Genomic DNA, 21,711 nt, shown 5'->3' on the forward strand with positions numbered 1-21,711 from the left:
AGTGGGAGGAGGATACGACGACGAAGGCGTCAGATAGGGAGGAGGAGGAGGCGTGGAGGATTGGGCCGGGAACGATGGGGATGTGGTCAGGTTGGTGGTGCTAGTACTTGGACTTGGAGGAGCTGCTATTACGTTCAAGTTTTGATGAAGCTGCTGCTGCTGCTGCAGAATAGGGCCGGAAGAGGGCTTAAACAGTTTGTTCATATCGAACCCTCCGCCACCGCCCCCAACTAGTGGTTGTTGATTGGGATTCCCAGTGGAAGCCATCCAAATCTAAATTCAAATCCAATAAAAACAACACTCGAGTAGTAGCCAATAACTAATGATTAGATTAGATTAAGGAAGCAGAGTGTGTGTGAGAGAGAAAGAGAAAGACTTGTTGAGTGCTCAAGCGGAACAGAAGTTATAGGAGGGTTTCATGGATCTGCTGCTTCGATTCAGATCAGAATCGAAGTTTGAGAAATCCAATCTTAAATCTCTCGCTCAAGTCTCCTCTCGTGTGCGTGACCCAGACCGGACGATGACTTGAGGACGCCAGTGAACTTTCTTTCTTAAACAAAAAAAAGGAAAAAGGCTTTTGGTTTCTGTTGTATTTTAGTGGTAGTATTTGTTAATCCATTTCGGAACTGCTACAAGGTCTGTAACACAAGGATGGATTCATTCATTTACATGGAATATGCAATTTCCTCAAACGAAAATAAATATGGCGTATCCAACTCAAAGCCAAATGGCATATTTTTGTCGCATACTCGTTAACATTCACTTATAGTACTAGTCTTAGCATTTACCAACTTTTTGTTTGTTGTAATTACTTTTCACCCATCCTCTCCTCTGCTACTTCTAATTCTATATGCTTGCTCTGCTGCTTCTCCTCTTGTTCGAGGAACCACACCAACCCAACCAACAGTATCGCATCACCATCACCATTACCATTGGCACCTTTGTGATAAGCCCATGTCTAGAGCGCAACACAACCCCTATCCTTTTTTACATTTGTGTATTACTAAAGGCTAAAGCACTCTTCCCTTGTACTCTTAACAAAATTAAAAGTTTTCCTCCCAAAACCAAGCATAAAATTACAAGAAGAAAAAGGTAGCACTCTTCCTGCTCTTCTCACGCCTCATCCCATTGCTTTACGATTTCGAGCTAAAAAGTTCTATATTTGCCTCATAAAAGATAAAATCTCAAACATCTCTCAAATTGTTATGCATTACAATTATATTTTCCAATCAACACAAAACCAAGCTCCACCATTTCAGCTGCTACATCACACCATAATTCCTTCTCCCAAACATGTTCAAGTTTCACCACTTCACAAGCACGTAAAAATCTACTTTCTATTTGAAAGAGCCTTGACATATACAACGCAAGTCATATCGAAATATGAAAACAACAAAAAATTCGAATCAAGTCCCCATATTTTCACAATTTCTTTTCACCATAGTTATCCACAAATGAAACTACAACAACTATCAAATTTACAACCAAATGGAGCACACATCTAAATGGATTATACAAATTTCACACTTTGAATGGACACGTATAAGAAACCAGCCACAATATTCAGGGTAGAGGGATTATAAAAAATTAACAAGGAACTCTAAAATAAACAAAGCATGAGAAGAAGAAACTTGAATTTCAATTGCAGCAGCCCCCACCTTGAGAGGAAGAACCATCGCGGCCTCCTGATGGCCCCGGAATTCCACCATATCCAACTTTTATGCCATAAGACTTCAAATCAACAAGAACAGAATGTCAGCAACAGATGTCACACGTTCTATCTATTCAATGTAGCAAAGCAAATGAAACAGAGCAATTCTTCTTCTTCTATTGTTAATATTCAAAGATACGTCACTTTTTAGTCTGCATCAAGTATTGCAATGTCAAATATTTCCTAAAGAAGATGGCTGTGCAGCTTGCACTTCCACAATGCATTCAAAATGCCCCAGTCAGATAAATTGAACCTCCTGAAAGAAAAATATCGATGATGGTATCACACAGTTGAAGGTGGGGTGATAGTCTACATTCCAGATCTAGGTAGGTCAACCTTGTTCACCAGGGAACTGTGAACTGCTAACCTAATATTCAAGGATACCTAAATGTAAGGTAACGTTTCTTGCACACCAAAAAATATTATTACCCAGTGACCCTGCATATTATGAAGCTCATACCCCCTCCCCACCAGTACCCCAACTCACCGTTGTAAAGTATCAAACCAAGCTTGGTAAGTATTTTCCTTCCAACCATAATTCTGCAGTAAAGAGGGTTATGCTTATCTTATCTAATGGCTGGTCTGCAGCACCTGGACCCAATCAATATGTGTATTCCATTTTATCTTATTAAATGGTATTACCTTTAAAAACAATGACAATTGACAAAGTGAAAGCACAACTCTTTTCATGCAAAGAAACAACAGTGGCCTCATTCCTTTTCAGCAGATCTGAATTTAAAAAACTTAGTAGAAGTATGAAACAGAAAGTCTTATCTCAGTAAAAAGGTGTGTTTGAAAATTTGCTTTTGAACATGAGCCATATGATTAGGGGAGGCAGGGAAGCAAATAAAACAGAATTGGTTTTTGGAATTTTTTTTTTTAAATTATATTGGCTAGTAGAGCTTAAAATTGGCAATTATCAGAAAGTTTGCTAATAGGGAAAAGATGAAGAAGCAATACGTTCCCCCTTTTGTAGTTTAAACTAGTCTAGAAGTTCATAACCAGGCCAAACTCTTTTGCGTGCTTAGTAGGCATAAATATCTATATCCTATATGCACGTGATACATGGTAAATGTGATTAATTTGATTAGGAGATAAAAACATAAACAGTAGTACCCCAAAAAGAAAGTGAGGAGATATAAGAGTGGTTAAGAAGAGGTAACCTCATTTGAGACATCAAAAACTCCATCCTGAATCTTTTTGTATATGGTGGCAGCAGTCTTTATAAATGCCTGCATAAAGAAGAGAGTTGTCAGATTAAGTTAGAAAAAGCTTGAATAGTTGATATAGTAAGATTGTTTAGCATATAATAAGAAAGAAGAAAGTTGATAAGTAAAATAAACCTCCTCAACATTCTGAGCAGTTTTAGCAGAGGCCTCCATGAAGATCAAACCATGGTCCTTGGCAAATTGCTCGCCTTCCTCAGTGGTCACAGCCCTTCTATGAGCAAGGTCACACTTATTACCAATGAGCATAATGGTCATGTTAGCATTAGCATGCTGCCTGGCATCTTCCAACCAGCTAGCCAAGTGATTAAAAGTTTCCCTCCTGTATGCAGAGATAAATGATACCCTTTAAGCAATAAAATTAATAATGAAGAATATTGGCAGTGATATAAATGGTGATGTGCAGATAGTAACAATGATTTGATAGAGAAGAGACCGAAAATGAAAGGTAGAGGGCGGTGGTGGTGGGCCTACCGGGTAATATCATAGACAAGCAGGGCACCAGCAGCCCCTCTATAGTAGGACCTGGTAATGGATCTGAAGGATTCTTGACCTGCCTGCCCAAGTTTTAATTTTGATGGGAAATAAAGCAATCAAATTATGTCCGATCGAGGGTAGAAAAGAGTAAAACAGGGAGAAGAGTAAGGAGAGAAAAGTGAAAATACGGTGTCCCAGATTTGGAGCTTAATGGGTTTGTTGTCGATGGTGATCATCCTGGCCCCAAATTCAACGCCGATGGTAAGATCATGCACCGGCTGAAACCGCTTGTCGGTGAACTGAAGAAGAAGGCATGATTTGCCCACTCCTTTGGGAGATGATCGGAAGAACAAGAATTGCAATTTCATGAGTGAATGAATGCATCAAGAAAGCAACAATAGGGTGAAAAGAACAAAAAAAGAAGAGCAATATGTACCGGTATCCCCGATGATGATGTACTTGAAGAGGTAAGCGTAAGACATATTCTGTTGAGGAATTCGGCAAACAATCTACAATTGAAGAAGAAGATGGTGTTGTTGGGTGATTGGAATTCAGTTTTGATCCAGCGAAGCAAGTTTATGCAGGGGCGACAGCCTGATCCACTCCAAACGTACTCACCTTTTGCGTATTTGATAATAGTAATGATTTAACTCACAAGTATGCTATGATTTATGAATATGATTGTCATTTCCTAGGCCCAACATAGGAACGGCCATGGCCATCTCATAAGCCATAAAGAGCTCATTGGGAGATTAGAACACCCTTTGTTTTTTTGTTCCTCCTTCCTCTTCTTCCTTTTTGACCCGACCCGCCCCAGTAAAATGAGCTTCCAATATTATTCATATATTTTCTAGAATCCAATTTAATTTCGGATTATTCTTGTCCTAAGATATCTACGTCTGAGCTCGATTGTCATTTATATTTATAAACATTATCTATTAACTAATTATCTTATCATCATGATTATTTATTTACTTTTAATTAATTAAATATGTAAAATATTAATTAATACATGATCACCACATATGTAATACTTTTTTTAAAAAAATGGTTGGTTTGAATTTTTGTTTTAAAATATCTATAATTGGACTTAGATATTATAAGGTCATCTCTTTAAAATGTAGAGTGATATTCAAGAGACCATTGTTCTTAGCTAATCTAAATCTTATTGAAAAGGTTAGAAAAGTGTTATTAGAGTAACTTCTGAAATATTTTATTACAAATTTACCCGAAAACACCAATTTTGTTTTGTTTTGATTTTGTAAGCAAACTTGCACTTTTTAACTAGTTCAATTACAAGTCAACCTATGTTATTTTGATTTTTATGAAGCCACCTCAATAGTTTTAATTGATTGTTTTACCAAATTATATTTATCAAAATTAACTCATGTCTTATAATTCTGTTCTATATAAAATAAAACAATAGATTATTATTATTATTATTTATTTAATGAATAACAATTTATAAAATAATAAATGTTATTTTTGGTGTTTTATATACTTACTATTATTAATATGATATATGATGCCAAATTCAAATATCTATAATCGATAATATATTTATATATATTTATAAAAGTAAGATAATTGATTGAGTTAATTGATGGACACTTATTATTCTTAATTGAATTAATTTTCTTGTACACCTTATGCCAAATTTATGTTATTTTTTACATTTGAAGGGGTTTTTTTTACTTTTATTTATTTTAGTAAAAATACTTGAAAATAATAATTTTTAACTTTTAATGCTTAAAGGATAGATTCATTTAATATTTATCAATTGTAATTTAATTTTATTTTTTGTCTATATTTCCTTATTCTGCATGATCCTGAATCCATAGTATTTAAACATCTCTTTTATACATGATTGTTTAAATTCCAATAAATATTCATCTAATTCATTGAACAAAATAAAAAAATAAAAAAAAATTTACTTATTTCTAAATATGCATAGCACAAAATCATCATTGAATAAACAATTAAATCAATTGAATTTAACAACCTTTAACCATTCATTTTATATATAAAAGATAGATACTATTAGAAATTTATAACTATTAAAGGGATTTCATTAGAAATTTATACTTTAGTTTTTTTTATGTTTATAAAAGTAATTAAAAATCAAACACACAAGTCTCGAGCAAGATTAATTATGTAAAATGCCTTAATCAAGTTTATGAAATTTTTTATTAAGACCCATTAAATAAAAACTAAACTTCAAAGTGATAAATTGAAAGATATTTTTATACAAGTCAAATGTACAAAATTTGAAAATTTTGAAATCAATTTTGATACTTTTATTAAAAATTATGATAGACTTTTCATTGTTCGATATGTATTAATCAATTTTTACGTAAAAGATGATATTTATAATAAATTTTTTCCACATCACTAATATTCTCATTGAACTTTATCAATTTTTTATTTTTTATTTTTAAAATTAATTTTGATGAGAAACCTCACAAACTTGACTTTATATGAGTTATGCATTAAGTCCCAAATAGCCTAATTTTTTTTTAAAAAAAAAATTTAATAGTCATAATTGATTGGGTTTAACACATGTCATTCTCAATTGATTTAATTTTTTTTTGTACACCTTATGTCAAAACTATATTATTTTTGACATTTTTTACTTTTATTTATTTCAATAAAAATACTTAAAAATAATAATTTTTGACTTTGAATACTTAAAAGATAGATTCATTTAATATTTATCAATTGTAATTTAATATTATTTTTTTTCTATATCGTCTTATCCTACATGAACCTAAATCCATAATATTTATAAATCTCTTTTATATATGAATGTTAAATTCCAACAAATATCCATCCAATTCATTGAACAAAATAAAAAAGTTAAAAATGTCTACTCATTTCTCAATATAAATAGCACACAGTCATCATTGAATAAACAATTAAATCAACTGAATTTGATAACCTTTAACTATTCATTTTATATATAAAAGATAAATACTACTAAAAATTAGTTAACTATTTTATATTAATAAGATCTTTACATTAGATTGTAGTCCTATATTTTACAACTATTTATTTTAATCTATCAATAATATAGGTTATATACTCTTTTATTTCTTATTATTTTATTATACATCTAACAACCTTTGATAGAATTATTACCTATTTTGAATAAATATTATTTTATAACTATATAGGTAGGTATAGATTTTCGGTCATTGAAATCAGAGTAAATAATTATCTTCAATGAATATCAATTTATTTTTTTCCTCTACCAGTAAAAACCATACATGTAGTTTAGTAATACAATATAGCATAATAACAGAAACCAAAGAAATGGAAATAAATGTATATAACAAAAGAAAGAGCAAATTGTTACTATAGTTAAACATATCTAACAATTGTGTAACAATTTATATTCCTTTAACATTTAACTAAGTACAAATCCTGCATCTAAAAAGTTGATATATATCATCTAACAAAAATGAAAATCTCCAAATTACAAATGCTATTCGTTTTATTTGAATAATATATTTTTAATTAAAAAAAATTACTAGATGTTTAATAGAATTATTATTATCTTTGATTAAGTACTATTTTAAAATTATATATTTAACAGTAACTTTTAGTGATTGAAACCAAAGTAAATAATTATCTTTAATTAATATTATTTTATTTTTTCTTTTATTAATAAAAATTATACATTCATGTAATTGATTAATACAATATAATTTTCTTTACAAACTCTTTTTAAAGTACTAAATTAAAATTTATTATAATATAATTTATATTTCTTGTGGTCTTTTCATAGAGTAGCTACCGGCACGATCTTAGTTATAATAATAATAAACAAGATTTGATCAGTTTAAATTTAATTGGGTCCCACTGTCAATAATTATTTTATTAAAAAAAAAGATACCAACCCTCCCAATGTCTGATGGATGAGCTTGGCCACCTCTATTTTGTAATATGGAAATAGTCGTTGTTCACGATATCACCAAAATTACTTATAAACTTGGTAGATTACTAAAAAAATAAACTTGGTCGATTCCAAGAAACAGAAGAAGAAGAAGAATCAGTAAGAAATGGCCATGTCCCAAGCATTGGTTGTGGCAGGAATGGTTATGGTAAGAAGATTGTCTTCGGCACTGAAGTAGAATACCTCATCTTTCAAGTTGATGGAGCAAGACTTGGGCTTTGCGTTAGAGTATGCACCGAAGCAACCTGGTCCTCTCCCTTTAACATGTATTTTAGGGCTGGAGCTGGAAGTGGAAGGATCAGCCGAGCTCTCAACAGACTCCAGGGCTCCCCCAGAATTGTACATGTTCAGTAGTCCAATCGCTGCAAACTCGATTGCTTCATTGTACACCTGTGATGTGATGTGATGTGTAATCATATACGTAGGTATATTGTTTGATTCATATATAACAAACAAAGTCTAAAGTGCAATGGTTAATTAATTACTGACGAATTAAGACCGGCAAACCCAACCTTGATAGGAGATACGGTAAACACGTCACACTCCAAAGCTTTTAATGCAACGTCGAATGAGCCTTCCATCGACATTCGAGAAACACAACCTGACATTAATTAATGTATCACACAACACCATGCATGTTCATCAATCATCAAACACTTTCTGTTTTTTTATTTTTTAATTACCTGCGTTGAAGGAATACACTGCGCAGTCTCCAGTCCATTGCTTCCCTGATACCTCCTCAAAATACTCAATATCAGCAGGAGAGACCTGTCCAACCAGCTCAGAACCGGCAGCCATCTGGACTGCCTTCTTCTTCGTGCAAGGCCAGCTTCCCGCTCCTTGGCAATTGAAGATGCCAATTACTCCACTACATTCGTTCAAATTCCAGATCTTGAGAAGGCTACAAACAAACACACACTACTCAACTCAAACCCAAGGTCAAGGTCTGCATAAGGAAGGAATAAAAAATATTATAATTAATTGAGACGGAAGATATATATAGGCACATACCTCTTCCCATCCATCACCGGATCAGTGAATAAACAATCTCGAGATGGTCTTCCTGGGTATTTGGCTCTTAGTACTGATCCATCAGGAAGTACAAGCCTCTCAAGTATCGTGAAATCATGCTGTCCAGGTTTATCACTGTTATCAAAAAGGAAAATATTCCAAATTGTCACGGGCAAGGCTAAAGATAAAGTATGTACGTATGTATGTATATATATATATATATGTATATATTCTGGGTTTAGGTAGCCACACGACAAGAGCACTATGTGCACAGACATACAAAATCATGGCGGTATATCATTAATTTATAGCATATGGACTATGATGCAACAGACTGACAACACATATAATATAAATGTGGAACGGCATCTGTCCAAAGCAAGTAGGACAGGACCAACATTTAGTTGGTCTATCAATTTTCTTATGATTAAGATTAACATTAAGCAAATGATACGGTGGAAAATCATCGGACTCGGAGGTATCACCAATAAATTAATACTGACTCTCCTCTTTTCATTCTTCTTCGGTTAAGGGAATCGAAAATATATAGCTTGTATCTATCATCTCAACAGCATGTAACATGTCTCATATACTTGAATAGCTAATAAGATTGTACGGTTATACCATCAGAAAAGCACTTACCTGACATAAACTCCGCAACCTCCCACAGCTCTAGCAACAGCGTGAAACTCTGCTGCATCATGAAGACTCTAAAAAGTTGTTAAAAAAGTTTATTAATACCATAGTAAATAGTTATTCAGAATTGGGAAAAGTAAAATGATGTCATTCCATACATAGAACATGTCCCAATCCGGAACAAATACTTCACCCAGAAAAATGCTGTTGAATGCCACAGCAGCCACATGCAGCGTCTGTGTTGTAGGGTTTTTTGGATAGTAGTCATCAGAGGCTCGTGCAATGGCACTTTGTTTTGAACTGCAGCAACAAAGGCGGAGCTAATTACAATGGTACTTGACTACGGATTTAATCATCTGAAATAGCATGTGCAATTCATCTTAAGCCACCAATCTGAAAATTATTTCTCAGTTTATTAATTGACTGCAACAGAAGAAAATTGTTAACTATGTTGGTGATACTACCAGCACTGCACAAGAATTGACATCGTGGTTTAATTTACCAGACTAAATATGCTTACTGACATCCTTTTAAAGCCATTTCTTCTACTACTTCTTCTCCTTTTAATTTTTTGGATAAGCAAAGTTTTATTATCCAAATTATGCTGCTACAGAAGAACCTGATTATGCTTCTCACCTGCTGCTCGGAGATCCTAAAACTTGACAAGCTAAAACTATCAGAATCTCCAGCTGCAATAATGATGAATATAGCAATCCAATTCCAATCCTGAAGCAACTTACTTTGATCTCCTTGAAACGTTTGAAATAGAAGGGTTTCTTGGACAGTTTAAATCACTCAAATAATATAGCCAGAGGCGACCTAATTATTTGATATGTGCCTGGTTCTGCTAACAGTTATATGCCATGCGACACTAAAAACAGGGAAGAAAAGTGAACTTACGGATGCATTTTCTTCTCTTATTTCTCTAAAGAAAAAGCAGACTTGATAAGCTTTAGGAAGCACAAGTTACATACTGGTAAATGGAGTCGGTGCTCTGACCCATGCAACAAATTATGCTGTTGTCTTCGAAGTTGGCAGCTATGGACCTTTCAAGTGCTTGTTGAAACTGTCTTGTAAGTGAGACACGACCACCTAAACCTGCAGAGATGGTTTCTAATATGTTCTGAACATCAACTTTAACCCCATCCACATTCTGTGAAACAAGGTATCTATGTAGATCATCATAAAACTGAGATATTTTATCAGGATCAATTACACCGATACCATACTTCTGCATAGAATCCATTGATATATCCCTCAAATTTGCTAAATATCCTGGTGATTGTATAGGGTATCTTAATTTTGGATTATACATTTTGGTTCCCAGCGTATTTGGAGCAAGGCCACCCCAATACCCAAGCAGGGCATGCCAAACATAGACATACCTGACAATTCAGAAAAATCCAAAGGAAGATGAGATCTCCTGAAGGTGTCGAACATATATGAAATAGAGTAGAGAGATTTTAAGAAGAGCCTTGAGATGGAAAATTATGCTGGCATTTGAACTGTGGCTCTCCTCATCGAATCTATAGTGAAAGGTCTGCAAGAAGCTTACTTTAGGCCAAAAGTCTTCTTAATATCCGATACAAATTCTTTAAGATCACGGGGTGCCTTGCTTTTAGCTTCATTTGCTGTTCTTCGAAACTTTTTATTTTCTTTAACGCTGGCCAATCTGCCACCAAACCTGAAATTTGGGGACGAGGATATTCAGAACCAAATATGCTCTTTAAAATGAATAATTAAGAGGACACATAGTGAGCTTACTGTGACCCTTCAACAATTGGCTCCCCTTCTTTTTGAAAGTCGTTAACTGTGTCTTGCCACCCATCATCTATAATCAAAAACCGTGCAGGTGTCCCTCCCTGGGATAAACTGTGAGCGAGAAAAGATGAAAAAGATGCTAAAGCAAAATGCAAACAAACTGAAAAATTCAAAGGGAGAATTGTTGACAAGAATAATTAATAATAAACGATAAACTCTTGCACAGGGAACAAGTTACAAGTACATTGGAGAAAAGCATAATGAAGCAACTTCAAGGACAAGTTTCAAAGCTAATGAATGAGTATTATAAGGCTATTTCAAAATTATCTACTATTTTACATGCAGTCGTAAAGAGGTGAAAGGAGAGTCATAAGAATCAAAGCTTAACTATTTTCTCCGTTTTTTCTTTAATTTGCCACGTAGTATCAACAGCTTGTTATTATAATACATCCTGAAATGGCAATTAATTTGTTCAGTTGTTTACCATGCCCCCTCCCAATGTCTCCCAGATCAAAAGGCTGCTCCAGTGGGGGTAGTACGTCCATCAGGAATCACTGGTGCTAATAACCTTCAATATTTTTGCGTAAATGACACACTCTCCTACTCAAGCCTGCACCCTTTAGCTGGGCAAGCCAAACATTTGTGCAATTGCACAAAATATGAGTCATTCAGAATCAAGAATTCAAAAAATTTCCGAGGGGTGGACATACAGGTATAAATTAATTGTTGATTTGCTAGTGCTTTCTACCACACAAAATGAACAACTATATATGAATATATACTAGAAGCCCAATGCAAAGGACTTTTTACTTTGCCAATCAAAAGTTTACTATGTTTAAAGAGAATAAGAATCCAGAAGTGGATTGACCTCATTAGGCCATCTTTAATTCCTTGGGGATTAACTTCTTGGTAGAATGCATCCCAGGTGCACCAACCAAACCAATCTAGCATTCCAGGCATCTGCAATTGAAAAGCATCAAACAAGCACATTACATATTTTTGGTTTTGATTCTTCTTTGGCTCAGTAAAAAATAAAAAAATAAAAAAAAAAAACCTTAGCCTTGTATCATCACTAGATATAAATGGTAATCCAACTTGCCTGTTTGGTCTCACGGTGGGCAAAGGTTCCAAACTGCTTCTCTAGAATCCTGCATATCTTTCAAAGCACAAATGAGAAAGTCTCATCATATACAAACTGAATTAATAATGACCCAATCAGGTAGCTTGGAAACTTTATACCATATATACTTAAAGTTTGCTCAGAGAGCTAACCTACATCATAGAATCCTTCACCAAATCAAATGGATGTTTTCAATAGTTCACAAAAATCGCGTTCAGGATTGTGATGTAACTATATCAGGGTCACCTACAAAAATACGGACAATGTCAAATCATTTGACTACAGAAAGTAAGAAAAAGTAAGGTGGTCGGTAAGTAAACGAGGAGCTTTTTCTCTTCCCTATTTTTGCTTTTGTCATCTGTTTATTCATTCTTAGCCACTTACAGGTTGCTGTCTCTTTAATCCCAATTGAGGACTCACCCTAAACCTACACCCAGCTAAGCAGAACTGCCGTCTGATCTTATCAACAGACATGCATGGATCCATACCGTCATGAAGAATAGAGGATCACAATTAAACTAGTGGTGATGTTTTATCAGTCAAGTTTATGGCTTTATGCGGTACATGTATACTTTGATGTTTTATGACAAGGAAGACTACACCACTCAGCTAGTAGTATATGTGGTCACATATTGAGGAAAATTAGAAACATGAATACCCAGAATACTAATCTTGGAGTTAATACTCACCACTTTCAACACAAAACTCAAGTTCATCTGATGTGTTGCCCTGCAAACTGCTTCTAAATTTGCCATCCAGAACAGGCAAAAATATGATATAAGTAGAATGATCAGATGCATCATCAGAAGCTGGTCCTTCTTTTGCCTCCAAGAGTAGCATCTGAGTTTCAACAGGAATGTCACTTCCAGAACTCCCCACCCGTGGTATCATCCACCAAAGTTTAAATCTAAACAGACAGAGTAACTTGACATCCCTGCATCAAGCAGACACCATGAGATGATGCCATTGAACTTGACCGAAATATTTTCATCAATGCTTCTAGTTTTGTAGGCCTCAATCATATAATCTACGGAAAACTACTTTTAGGGAGCAATGAATTTGTTGCTGAAAGAATAACATGATTCTTAAGTTGGGTGAACACATTCAAAGATTAAGACAATTATAATTGCTTGAAATAAACGAAACGCCTTAGTTAAGCTAAGTAACATTGTAACTCAAAATGTTAATTCTCGCGTTTAATGCCTGCATAAGAATAATAGGCCAAGGGGCTTTCAAATGAAAGAAATGAAGTTCATGTGAAATTTACTCTAATTTTGATTTTAAAGGAACTTGAATGAAAAATTGAGAAGGTAAAACGAGAAAGGAAGTAAAAATGAATACTTAATGACTCCAAGCTTGAATACATGCCGGGAGCTGCTGTCTGAGGAAGTGGCCCCAACAAATGCTGAGGTATCCGTCAATGGCGTGACGACAATGTTTGCGGGGACATCTTTCAAGGCTTCCTTGCGATTAATTCTGAGATTCCCATCTTTTAAGAGGGGTCTTGTTGAAAGAAACATGTGCTGTCTCCATTTCTGGGGGAGAAGCAAAGACCTGCGCGACAAGAAGCTCTGCCTCTGGCCTAGGTTGGTGGAGAGAAAGGGAGTGGAGAAAGGAGAGTTGGGTCGCAGAGACAAGGCATTAGCGGTGGTAGTATGAAGCTGGGTCGGCGTAGTCATGGTTCTTGTGGCAGTTTAAAAACCGTTAAAGACGGAAATGATAGAGTATTATTAAAGGCGGGAGGATATGTGATGAACGTTGGTTCATAGTTGATGGTTGATAAACCAAGAGATGAAGATTAGCCCGCTCCTGGCTCAATGGCTACACTTACTTTCCACATCTCACTTTTTGGTCAATTTCAATCTTGTTTGGAGTTTAAATGTCCTCTCATTTTTTTTACGGACAAAGATACCCCCACATTTATTTCTATTTATTTTGAAATAAAAAATGTTTTAGTACTTGGTACTGAGCATTCAATTTAAATCAAAAGGATTTTACCTATGGAATCTTAAAAGAAAAATAAAAAGTTGTATTGAACCTAAATATCAAGTAGAAGCTGCTGCAGCAACCGCTATTGGACTCCGTACATAATGCTTTCCGTCCGTCCATGTCAGTGCTCCAAAAACATAGTCCTCATTAGCCGCACCATCCCCCTTAGCTTTAAGAGTCAACTTAAAGCTCTTCTCTTCTCCAATGTTCTCAAACTGCAATGAGCTAGGCTCCACAGAAACCGAAACCCCGAATGGTTCACAAACATGAGCAGCATAATTGCCTGGTGTGCCAACATTTTTCAGCTTCCTAGATATGGTGACTGAGCCTAAGAGTTTAGGAACCGCTATCGAGGGGTAGTTTAAGTCCAGAGGATTGCCTGATTCGGGACATGTGTAGGGACCTTCAGAGAAACGTTCTACCATTGATTGGTTGTAGCCAATGGCACAAAGAAAGTCCAGATAGTCTTCGACTGTCAAGTCATAGACCAAGCCAGGATTCATTGCTCGGTTGGGTTTGATATGTCCAGAACCATAGCCAAATGGCGTTGACTCGTTCAATGAGAGCTCATCCCGCAAAGTGTTTCCAGTATTATCTCTTGTTTCCGCTGTTACATGACATACACAAAGAAACTTACTACTGTACAATATGTTATGTGGTTCTCGAGAACGTGGGGAGAAAATTGAAAAAGCTTTACCAGTAGTCATGATTGCAGATCTTATTGCAGCTGGACTCCAGTCGGGCTTAAGTGTCTTCAGAAGACCAGCAACTCCAGCAACGTGAGGACAAGACATTGAAGTACCACTTTTAAAAAGGAAAGCAGACCTGCGGGTATCCTCGGGAATACCTGTGGGGGACACTGCTTCGGTGTTGGCAGCTATGATATCAACTCCAGGTGCTGTGATATCAGGCTGAGCATTGTCAAACATAGACATGTGGGTTTCAATTGCTAGTTGCAGTATAGAAAATGTTGTTCTTGGAATATTAAGTTTCTCAAAAAATAAAACTTGCAGTTAAAACCTTAAGGATCTCTGGTGTAAAAGGGTTTGGTCCTCGAGCGGAGGTAACTGCCATTAATGGAGCAGGCTTTGTATACAGTTTGTGTCGTTGGGGGTGTAAAATATGCCATTGGATTTCTGCACAAAAATACTAATAAAAAGAAGATGGACAGAGACAGAGCAGATGCAAAAGCATGTGCTTGTTGGTGTTTGTGCCAGTAAGAGCAAGCGAGAGTGATACTCGAAGAATTGATGTAGGCATAGAGTGAACGACCCTCCTCGTAGTTGAGATGCGATACCGGAAGGAAATGAAGTTCTTCAAATGAAGTTTCATTTGGAGAACGCTCATGATTGCACATAATCATCCCAGCAGCCCAGCCTCTGCTACTAGCAATCCTTTCATTACCGGAAAGACATACCCACCCTCGAGGCAGGCTACAATTTTACCCTTCACCTTATTAGGATCAAGATCTTCAAGGCATAGCAAACTGCATTTCCAAAATCATAATATGCACGCACTTAATACTTTAATTTGAATTATAGTGTCACATCTGAGGCGAAGAGATTAAAACAAGATTGTTCTTACCCTAAGTCAGAACTTCCGTTGGCAACCATGCCCTCTGCACCAGTAATAAGTGGATAGAATCTATGTTCAGGGAGAGGCTTCGAAAGGCTTATGCCCTGATATTCAACAGAAACGAAATGAACATAAATCGATTATGTTTAGGGAAGGACTGGGAAGAAATGCATAGATAGGCTAAACGAACCTCAAGGTGAAGACCGTTTTCTAGTTCAACATAATCTTTAAATTTTCGGTCCAAGGTGCTGGCTGCAACGGTTATCATCCAAGGTGCGAAATTCCTAACCGATCCAGCTCCATGCCTTGCTGTATTTCCAGCGGCGATACAACTGTAATACCATGTTTAACGGCATGGAATGCTCCGATGGCTCTGACTCATCGAAGTACCCACAACCTACATCTTTAGAAGAGAGTGACACTGAAATCACATCAACCCGTCATGTATGGCCATGTCAAATGCAGCCAGGACATCAGAGTCAAAGCATTTATTTTTTGGTCCCCAGCACACCTTATAAGCAGCTACCCGCGCTTTAGGCGAGCCACCTTTGGCAGTCCGTAATCCACACCTAAGACGGTGGCTCCTGGAACAAAGCTCCCACCCGCTGTTGAAAGTGTGTGAGTGCCATGGCCATCCTCGTCAAGGGCATTTAATTGAGAAGAGTTCACCCCTCCACCATTTGAAATAAAACCTTTGTTGAAGTACCTTGCTCCAATGAGCTTTCTGCATGGGTCACCAATAGTAAACTAGACGTCGCACACATACATACAACTCCACAACCTATATACTACTAGTGTTTAGAGATTTTCTGGTCCTATTTAATCATAGCCTGGATTATGGATGGGTGGGAAGGAAGGCTCAAACTGAAGTTAAATTTAAACATATATCAATTGAAATCAAGACAAAAACTCAGTATATCAATTATGGATTTAATAATAAGCAACAGACAACAGTCGCTTACCTGTTACAACCAACCCCAGCCTCAGAGTCAAGCTGACATTCACCTTTCCACCTGGACGGAACAGGTCCAATCCCTTCGTCGCAAAAGCTTTTTGATCTGGCCAAACGCCTAGAACAATCCCATTTAATTAGAGAAAAAATATACCAAAGCATCTTTGAAGCAAGTTGTCTTTTTATGGGCTGGAACCTTGTTCCTTTTCATGTTGCATATTAGTATATATTTGGTTTTTGAAACACGAATAAATTAGAAAGCAAAAGGAATTTGAATTCGTGATGGCAGCGCATGAAAGAAAAGAATGGTTAATTAATTACCGGTGTCTATGTTTGCAATGATGGTGTCTTCACCAATCTACCTCCGTCCACAAGGAACCAGGAACCACCTCACCATTCCATTCCAGGGACATGAGTTCCCATGAATGAGTCGTTTGCAATTTACTTAGTCTGTTTGGGAAAACTGATACAACTTCAGGATGCACTGCATTCAAAATGAACGGTATCTCGAAAGCATCAGTTTCTTTAGACTAGTTACGGCCACCTAGCTACCACTTATTAGTGTCTAAAATACACGGGGAGGGAGCCAAGGTGAATGTCAATCTACTATGTTATTACTTGCAATCTCAGCAGCCTCTTCCTCTTCAAGGTGGCAGCAAAACCGTTGATATGTCTTTGGTACGAGTCAAAGATGGCTTCTCTGGCCTTCTCCTTACTACGTGAAAACAACAAATTGAGTCATGATATGCATACATCTATATATATATAGAAAAACAAAGCCAAGAATGCAATATATATATATATATATGTATTATATCGACCATTCAGTATAGCAAAATACCAGAAGGAAAAATACCATACCTTCCAAGAATAACCGAGGAGATTATAATGAGAATCAGTCACTCGATTAAGATCAGCATCCGTAACTTCTGGGCCGTGTGCATGCGACCCCAAGTAGACTATGTAAGACTTATATCAAATGGACAGAAGAGAAAATATACAAAAAAAAAAACAAAACAAAACAAAAAGAGCTCGGTTAAAACTTAAACTTATGGAACCAATAGTTATGCACGTATTAACCAGATTCATTCAGAAGTTTTTCGTAACGAATGACAGATTCGAGTAGAGACAGTATTTCATTTATTTTTTTACCTTTTTGTCGCAAAAGCGGGTGCTTGGAATAGCGAACAGCAAATACCAATTGATAGAAGGAACAGTGAAAGCTTGGGAAACCACATTGTTATGCCGTGAAGATGAGGGTTTAACTCCCCTTTCACGGTTCATGTAATTTATATGGTAGTCAGCTGCACCTAAAGAGAAACACTTTTTTGGGATTACGTATACAAGCTTACTCAAAATCAGATAATTATTAATTAGATAGTGGCAGACGTAGTGTGCGGTAGAAAAGATAAGAATCCTATACCAGAAGCGGTTATATTTTCCCAACCGATTATGTTTGTGATATTACTTATCATAGGATTAGAAGAGACATCATTTCCTTCTATCTCATGAAGCAATATAACAACTGACAAGTCGGATATATGTATGTATGTTGTTTGCACTATTAATAAACAGCAGGAAAGCTACTCTCTCTCTCTCTCTCTCTCTCTCTATATATATATATATATATATATATATATAATTCTACTACAAAACAAAAACAAAAATAAAGGTGATTTGATTCATGAAAGAGCACTTGATTGGTCCAGGGGACTGGGAACATTGATTAAGGAGCATGAAACTTGGACTTAGCATTGCGGCATTACGTGTAAATTAAAGAGTTTAACAAAGGACGTTTCTAGGAATTCTATTGCACATGATTGCTAATCAGGATGTGAGATGTCTGAGGCAAGACTCCAGGTTTCCTAATCGAATAACTTGCATGGCATTGTCCTTAAGAGTTTCATGCTGTCAACTATACTATACGATATGCACGCTTAATTTCCTCACACTCCTTCTTTGACAATCTCAAATTGATGAGATGAGCTTTTTTGTTTTTTGAAATTCTAATATAGTTTAAATCAACTTGGGGAGCTACATATAATTGCTTAATTTCTTAATCCAAGTGTTTTGCTCTTTTTATTGTAAAAGTTTTCAAGTTTGGATTCAGTGGATGGTGCAGAGCTGGTGCCATTATTTTGCTGCAACACTCCATTGCTCAGGGCACTTACTCGTCTGGCCATTTTGCTTCAATAAAAGAAGCAAGATTTGAATCAGATTCATCTAATTCTGAATGATTACCTCAACAATCTTTATCAGGGAGTTAACTTCATTATCTAGAGAGTTAAGCTGATAAAGCATTGCAATTTATTATCCCTCTGATTCTGATTGGATATATCTTTTACCTAATTGTGGTTATTCCATATTATCATACTAATAATTTGGCCCCCAATCACAGAGGATGATTTAGCTTGGGCTAAAGAAGGAAGCAGCCCATACGACCGTGCAGCTTGGGCCCCGTCTACAAAACCATCAAAAGCCCTAGCCTTTCTGTCCACAAATTGTTCCACGTAACTCCAAATGCCACCGCCGAATCTCCACGTGTGGCACTAGCTACTTAAGACAACGCCACACATGCGCCCAATCTAATGGTTGCCTCTCAAAACCATTTGTCTGGTTTTGCATGTCACATTCACACACTACTCAAGTATTCAGTTACTATTCTAGAAGATATCATATTGGAATCGGTATTCTCCGCAATCTGAATCAATGGTCCCAACCCCAACCCAGCCATGGCTGTATCACAGCCAGAAGCCAGCAATCTCACACCGTCTTCTACCGCAACAACTAGAACAAGTTTATGGCTCTGCCTCTGATGATGCCTTTTCATTCTCTCCTATTATAACCCTTCAAAAGCTACCCCATCTCACTGAGTACATGAACCACCTCCAACCGGTCGGCCCCAATCCACTCTACCGAAACCCTTTCTTCCATCCCACTGACGGCTTCTACATAACCCCATCCGACGTCATTCTCCCCCAAGTCGCTGCGATCTTTCTCTCTCCAGAACACTCCCTTCTCCCTCTCACGGCCAGTACTTGGCATATCACAGGGCGGGTCCTCGCAACCAAATTTTCTTTGACCCTTGTACCACCAGGGCTGCTATCGTTACATGTGGAGGACTCTGTCCTGGGATGAATACTGTTATACGGGAGCTGGTTGTTGGCCTTTGGGACCTGTATGGGGTGCGCCAAATTTATGGTATTAAAGCGGGCTACCGAGGTTTCTACTCCACTCACCCCATTGAGCTCAATCCTAAGCTGGTGCATAACTGGCACAAGAGGGGCGGGACTGTGCTTGAAACATCGAGGGGTGGCTTTGATCTCACAAGGATTGTTGATGCCATTGAGCACCGCGGCTTTAATCAGGTTAATTGCTGTCTGCCAATTAGTGTAGTAGGCAAAGTTTTTTGTTTCCCGCTTCATCAGTTTGTGTTAGCTTAATTAAAAACTTTGTATTTCCATGTTGAAATTAGAGTAGAGGGTCTGGGTCGCCATTAGCTTGAGATAGGCATCCCGCCCAGTCTCTTTCTGCAAAAGCTTTTATATACACTTCATCTCCAGATCAGTAAAGTAAATTTGGATTTGTTTTTGGCTCGGGGACCAGGGCTGAGGAAACCAAGACTGTTCACAACCCTATGGAGTCTGGGCATTGTAAAATTTATACTTAAAATTTTCTTCTAAAAGAATAGAGTAGATGTGCCAGCCCTCTCTAGTTTTGTGAATCAGCTTTTTGATAAGAATTTAGTAGCCTCTTCACCTCAGAAAAATCAATTATATCTTTTGTTCCGGTGTTTGATATTTTAGTTTCATTAGATTACTGTGTTGCGCTTGATCAACTGATCAGTATTTCTCCAAAACCCTCAACGTTGGCCATCATCAACCTTTTAATTGCATCCAAATTCGGATCCCCAGTATCTATTAGGCAGAACAATACAAAGAAATTACCAAAAGAGCAAGCATCTTAACCATAGGAATAGGATTACCATTTAAAGAATTTATCATTTTCATTTGGTCAATTTTATCTTGCTTGATATCTGTATGTATTTACTGCTACATGTATTAACTAGTCCCAGTTTATAACAACTGGTAATTTCTTCTAGTAACCTTACCTAGTTCTTGATAATAAATTTACCTAGTGCTTGCATCCTGGAGTTTATTTCAAAAATATAAATAAATGTTGCTTGCTAGGTTTCACCAATATTTGCTTGCTCAATATATATGTTCGAGTAGGTTTACATTATAGGCGGGGATGGCACAATGCGCGGTGCTGTAAAGATATTTGAGGAGATCCGCCGGCGGAAATTGAGAGTAGGAGTCGCTGGAATTCCAAAAACTGTGGACAATGATGTGGGCATAATTGATAGATCATTTGGATTCCAGACGGCTGTAGAAATGGCTCAGCAAGCAATCAATGCGGCCCATGTAGAGGCGGAAAGTGCAGTCAATGGAATTGGTTTAGTGAAGCTAATGGGTCGGAGCACAGGGCATATAGCCCTTCACGCAACATTGAGCAGCCGTGATGTGGACTGCTGCTTAATTCCTGAAACCGAATTTTATTTGGAAGCCAAAGGGGGCCTATTTGAATTTCTTGAACAAAGGCTGAAAGAGAGGGGGCATGCAGTGCTGGTGGTTGCTGAAGGGGCAGGTCAGGATTTGATACCGAGAAGCGATGCCCAGAAAGAAGAAAGGGATGAGTCTGGCAACCTGGTTTTCCTAGATGTTGGGGCGTGGCTGAACTCAGAGCTCAAGAAATGGTGGGCCAGAGACCACCCAGATGAGTTGTTTACAGTGAAGTATATAGATCCTACTTACATGATACGTGCAGTTCCAGCAAATGCTACAGATAACTTGTACTGTACACTTCTGGCTCATTCAGCAATTCATGGGGTAATGGCAGGGTACACTGGTTTTGTCTCTGGCCCTATTAACGGCAACTATGCATATATTCCGTTGACAGGCGTGGCACAAGCTAAGAATGAAGTAAACACGAAGGACCATAAATGGGCATGGGTCAGATCTGTCACCAATCAGCCTGATTTCGTGAAGCCCGGATGAAATTCAATAAGATATTTCTGTCCCGATCGTTTGGATTCGTCTGGCAGACTATTGCCACTGCACTTCACCGTGTTCATGTTAAGAAATGTATCGCTAATGTTTATTATTATTAGTATTTTGCTTTCAAGCATATCAATTACTTACAATCTGTAAAAGCTGTTGCAACACGAGACAAATGCTTTCATTATTTCTTTACAACAATTTTTTGGAAAGATAAGAAACAAATAGCAAAAAGTGAACT

The 21,711-nt window shown here is 36.8% G+C and overlaps 4 protein-coding genes and 1 pseudogene across 6 annotated transcripts; 1 reads left to right on the forward strand and 4 right to left on the reverse strand.

The window, feature by feature from the left end:
- Positions 1 to 1,384: 1,384 nt before the first annotated feature.
- On the reverse strand, positions 1,385 to 4,197 carry LOC110423908 (ras-related protein RABB1c). The gene is made up of 6 exons (XM_021438328.2): positions 3,851 to 4,197; positions 3,603 to 3,742; positions 3,412 to 3,494; positions 3,055 to 3,259; positions 2,875 to 2,943; positions 1,385 to 1,731 (listed from the first exon to the last, which is right to left on the reverse strand). Exons 1-6 carry the CDS (start codon positions 3,894 to 3,896, stop codon positions 1,639 to 1,641), a joined length of 636 nt encoding a protein of 211 aa, XP_021294003.1. The 5' UTR covers positions 3,897 to 4,197; the 3' UTR covers positions 1,385 to 1,638.
- Positions 4,198 to 7,261: 3,064 nt separating this feature from the next.
- Positions 7,262 to 12,632, reverse strand: LOC110423917 (putative galactinol--sucrose galactosyltransferase 2). 3 transcript variants are annotated; one of them, XM_021438343.2, is made up of 13 exons: positions 12,587 to 12,632; positions 12,054 to 12,143; positions 11,877 to 11,925; positions 11,646 to 11,737; positions 10,781 to 10,888; positions 10,572 to 10,700; positions 9,991 to 10,401; positions 9,175 to 9,316; positions 9,023 to 9,090; positions 8,381 to 8,515; positions 8,053 to 8,270; positions 7,882 to 7,970; positions 7,262 to 7,759 (listed from the first exon to the last, which is right to left on the reverse strand). In XM_021438343.2, the coding sequence occupies exons 2-13, from the start codon at positions 12,056 to 12,058 to the stop codon at positions 7,466 to 7,468; spliced, it is 1,740 nt and encodes a 579-aa protein (XP_021294018.2). In that variant the 5' UTR covers positions 12,059 to 12,143; positions 12,587 to 12,632; the 3' UTR covers positions 7,262 to 7,465. The 3 variants fall into 3 exon arrangements, with proteins under 3 accessions (XP_021294018.2, XP_089640941.1, XP_089640940.1); XM_089784815.1 differs by lacking the exon at positions 12,587 to 12,632 and having other exon boundaries at positions 12,050 to 12,141; XM_089784814.1 differs by lacking the exons at positions 12,054 to 12,143; positions 12,587 to 12,632 and having other exon boundaries at positions 7,882 to 7,943.
- A 1,111-nt stretch (positions 12,633 to 13,743) lies between these two features.
- On the reverse strand, positions 13,744 to 15,005 carry LOC149526651 (subtilisin-like protease SBT5.4). Its single transcript, XM_089784816.1, has 3 exons — positions 14,907 to 15,005; positions 14,584 to 14,797; positions 13,744 to 14,493 (listed from the first exon to the last, which is right to left on the reverse strand). Exons 1-3 carry the CDS (start codon positions 14,958 to 14,960, stop codon positions 13,943 to 13,945), a joined length of 819 nt encoding a protein of 272 aa, XP_089640942.1. The 5' UTR covers positions 14,961 to 15,005; the 3' UTR covers positions 13,744 to 13,942.
- A 149-nt stretch (positions 15,006 to 15,154) lies between these two features.
- LOC110424282 (subtilisin-like protease SBT5.4) lies at positions 15,155 to 17,651 on the reverse strand (annotated as a pseudogene).
- A 1,366-nt stretch (positions 17,652 to 19,017) lies between these two features.
- Positions 19,018 to 21,594, forward strand: PFK2 (phosphofructokinase 2). Its single transcript, XM_021438428.2, has 2 exons — positions 19,018 to 19,781; positions 20,646 to 21,594. Exons 1-2 carry the CDS (start codon positions 19,548 to 19,550, stop codon positions 21,468 to 21,470), a joined length of 1,059 nt encoding a protein of 352 aa, XP_021294103.2. The 5' UTR covers positions 19,018 to 19,547; the 3' UTR covers positions 21,471 to 21,594.
- Positions 21,595 to 21,711: the final 117 nt, after the last annotated feature.

This window comes from Theobroma umbraticum, unplaced genomic scaffold, assembly GCF_002168275.2.
Source record: "Theobroma umbraticum cultivar Fairchild unplaced genomic scaffold, ASM216827v3 scaffold_204.0, whole genome shotgun sequence".
Taxonomy (NCBI): Eukaryota; Viridiplantae; Streptophyta; class Magnoliopsida; order Malvales; family Malvaceae; genus Theobroma; species Theobroma umbraticum.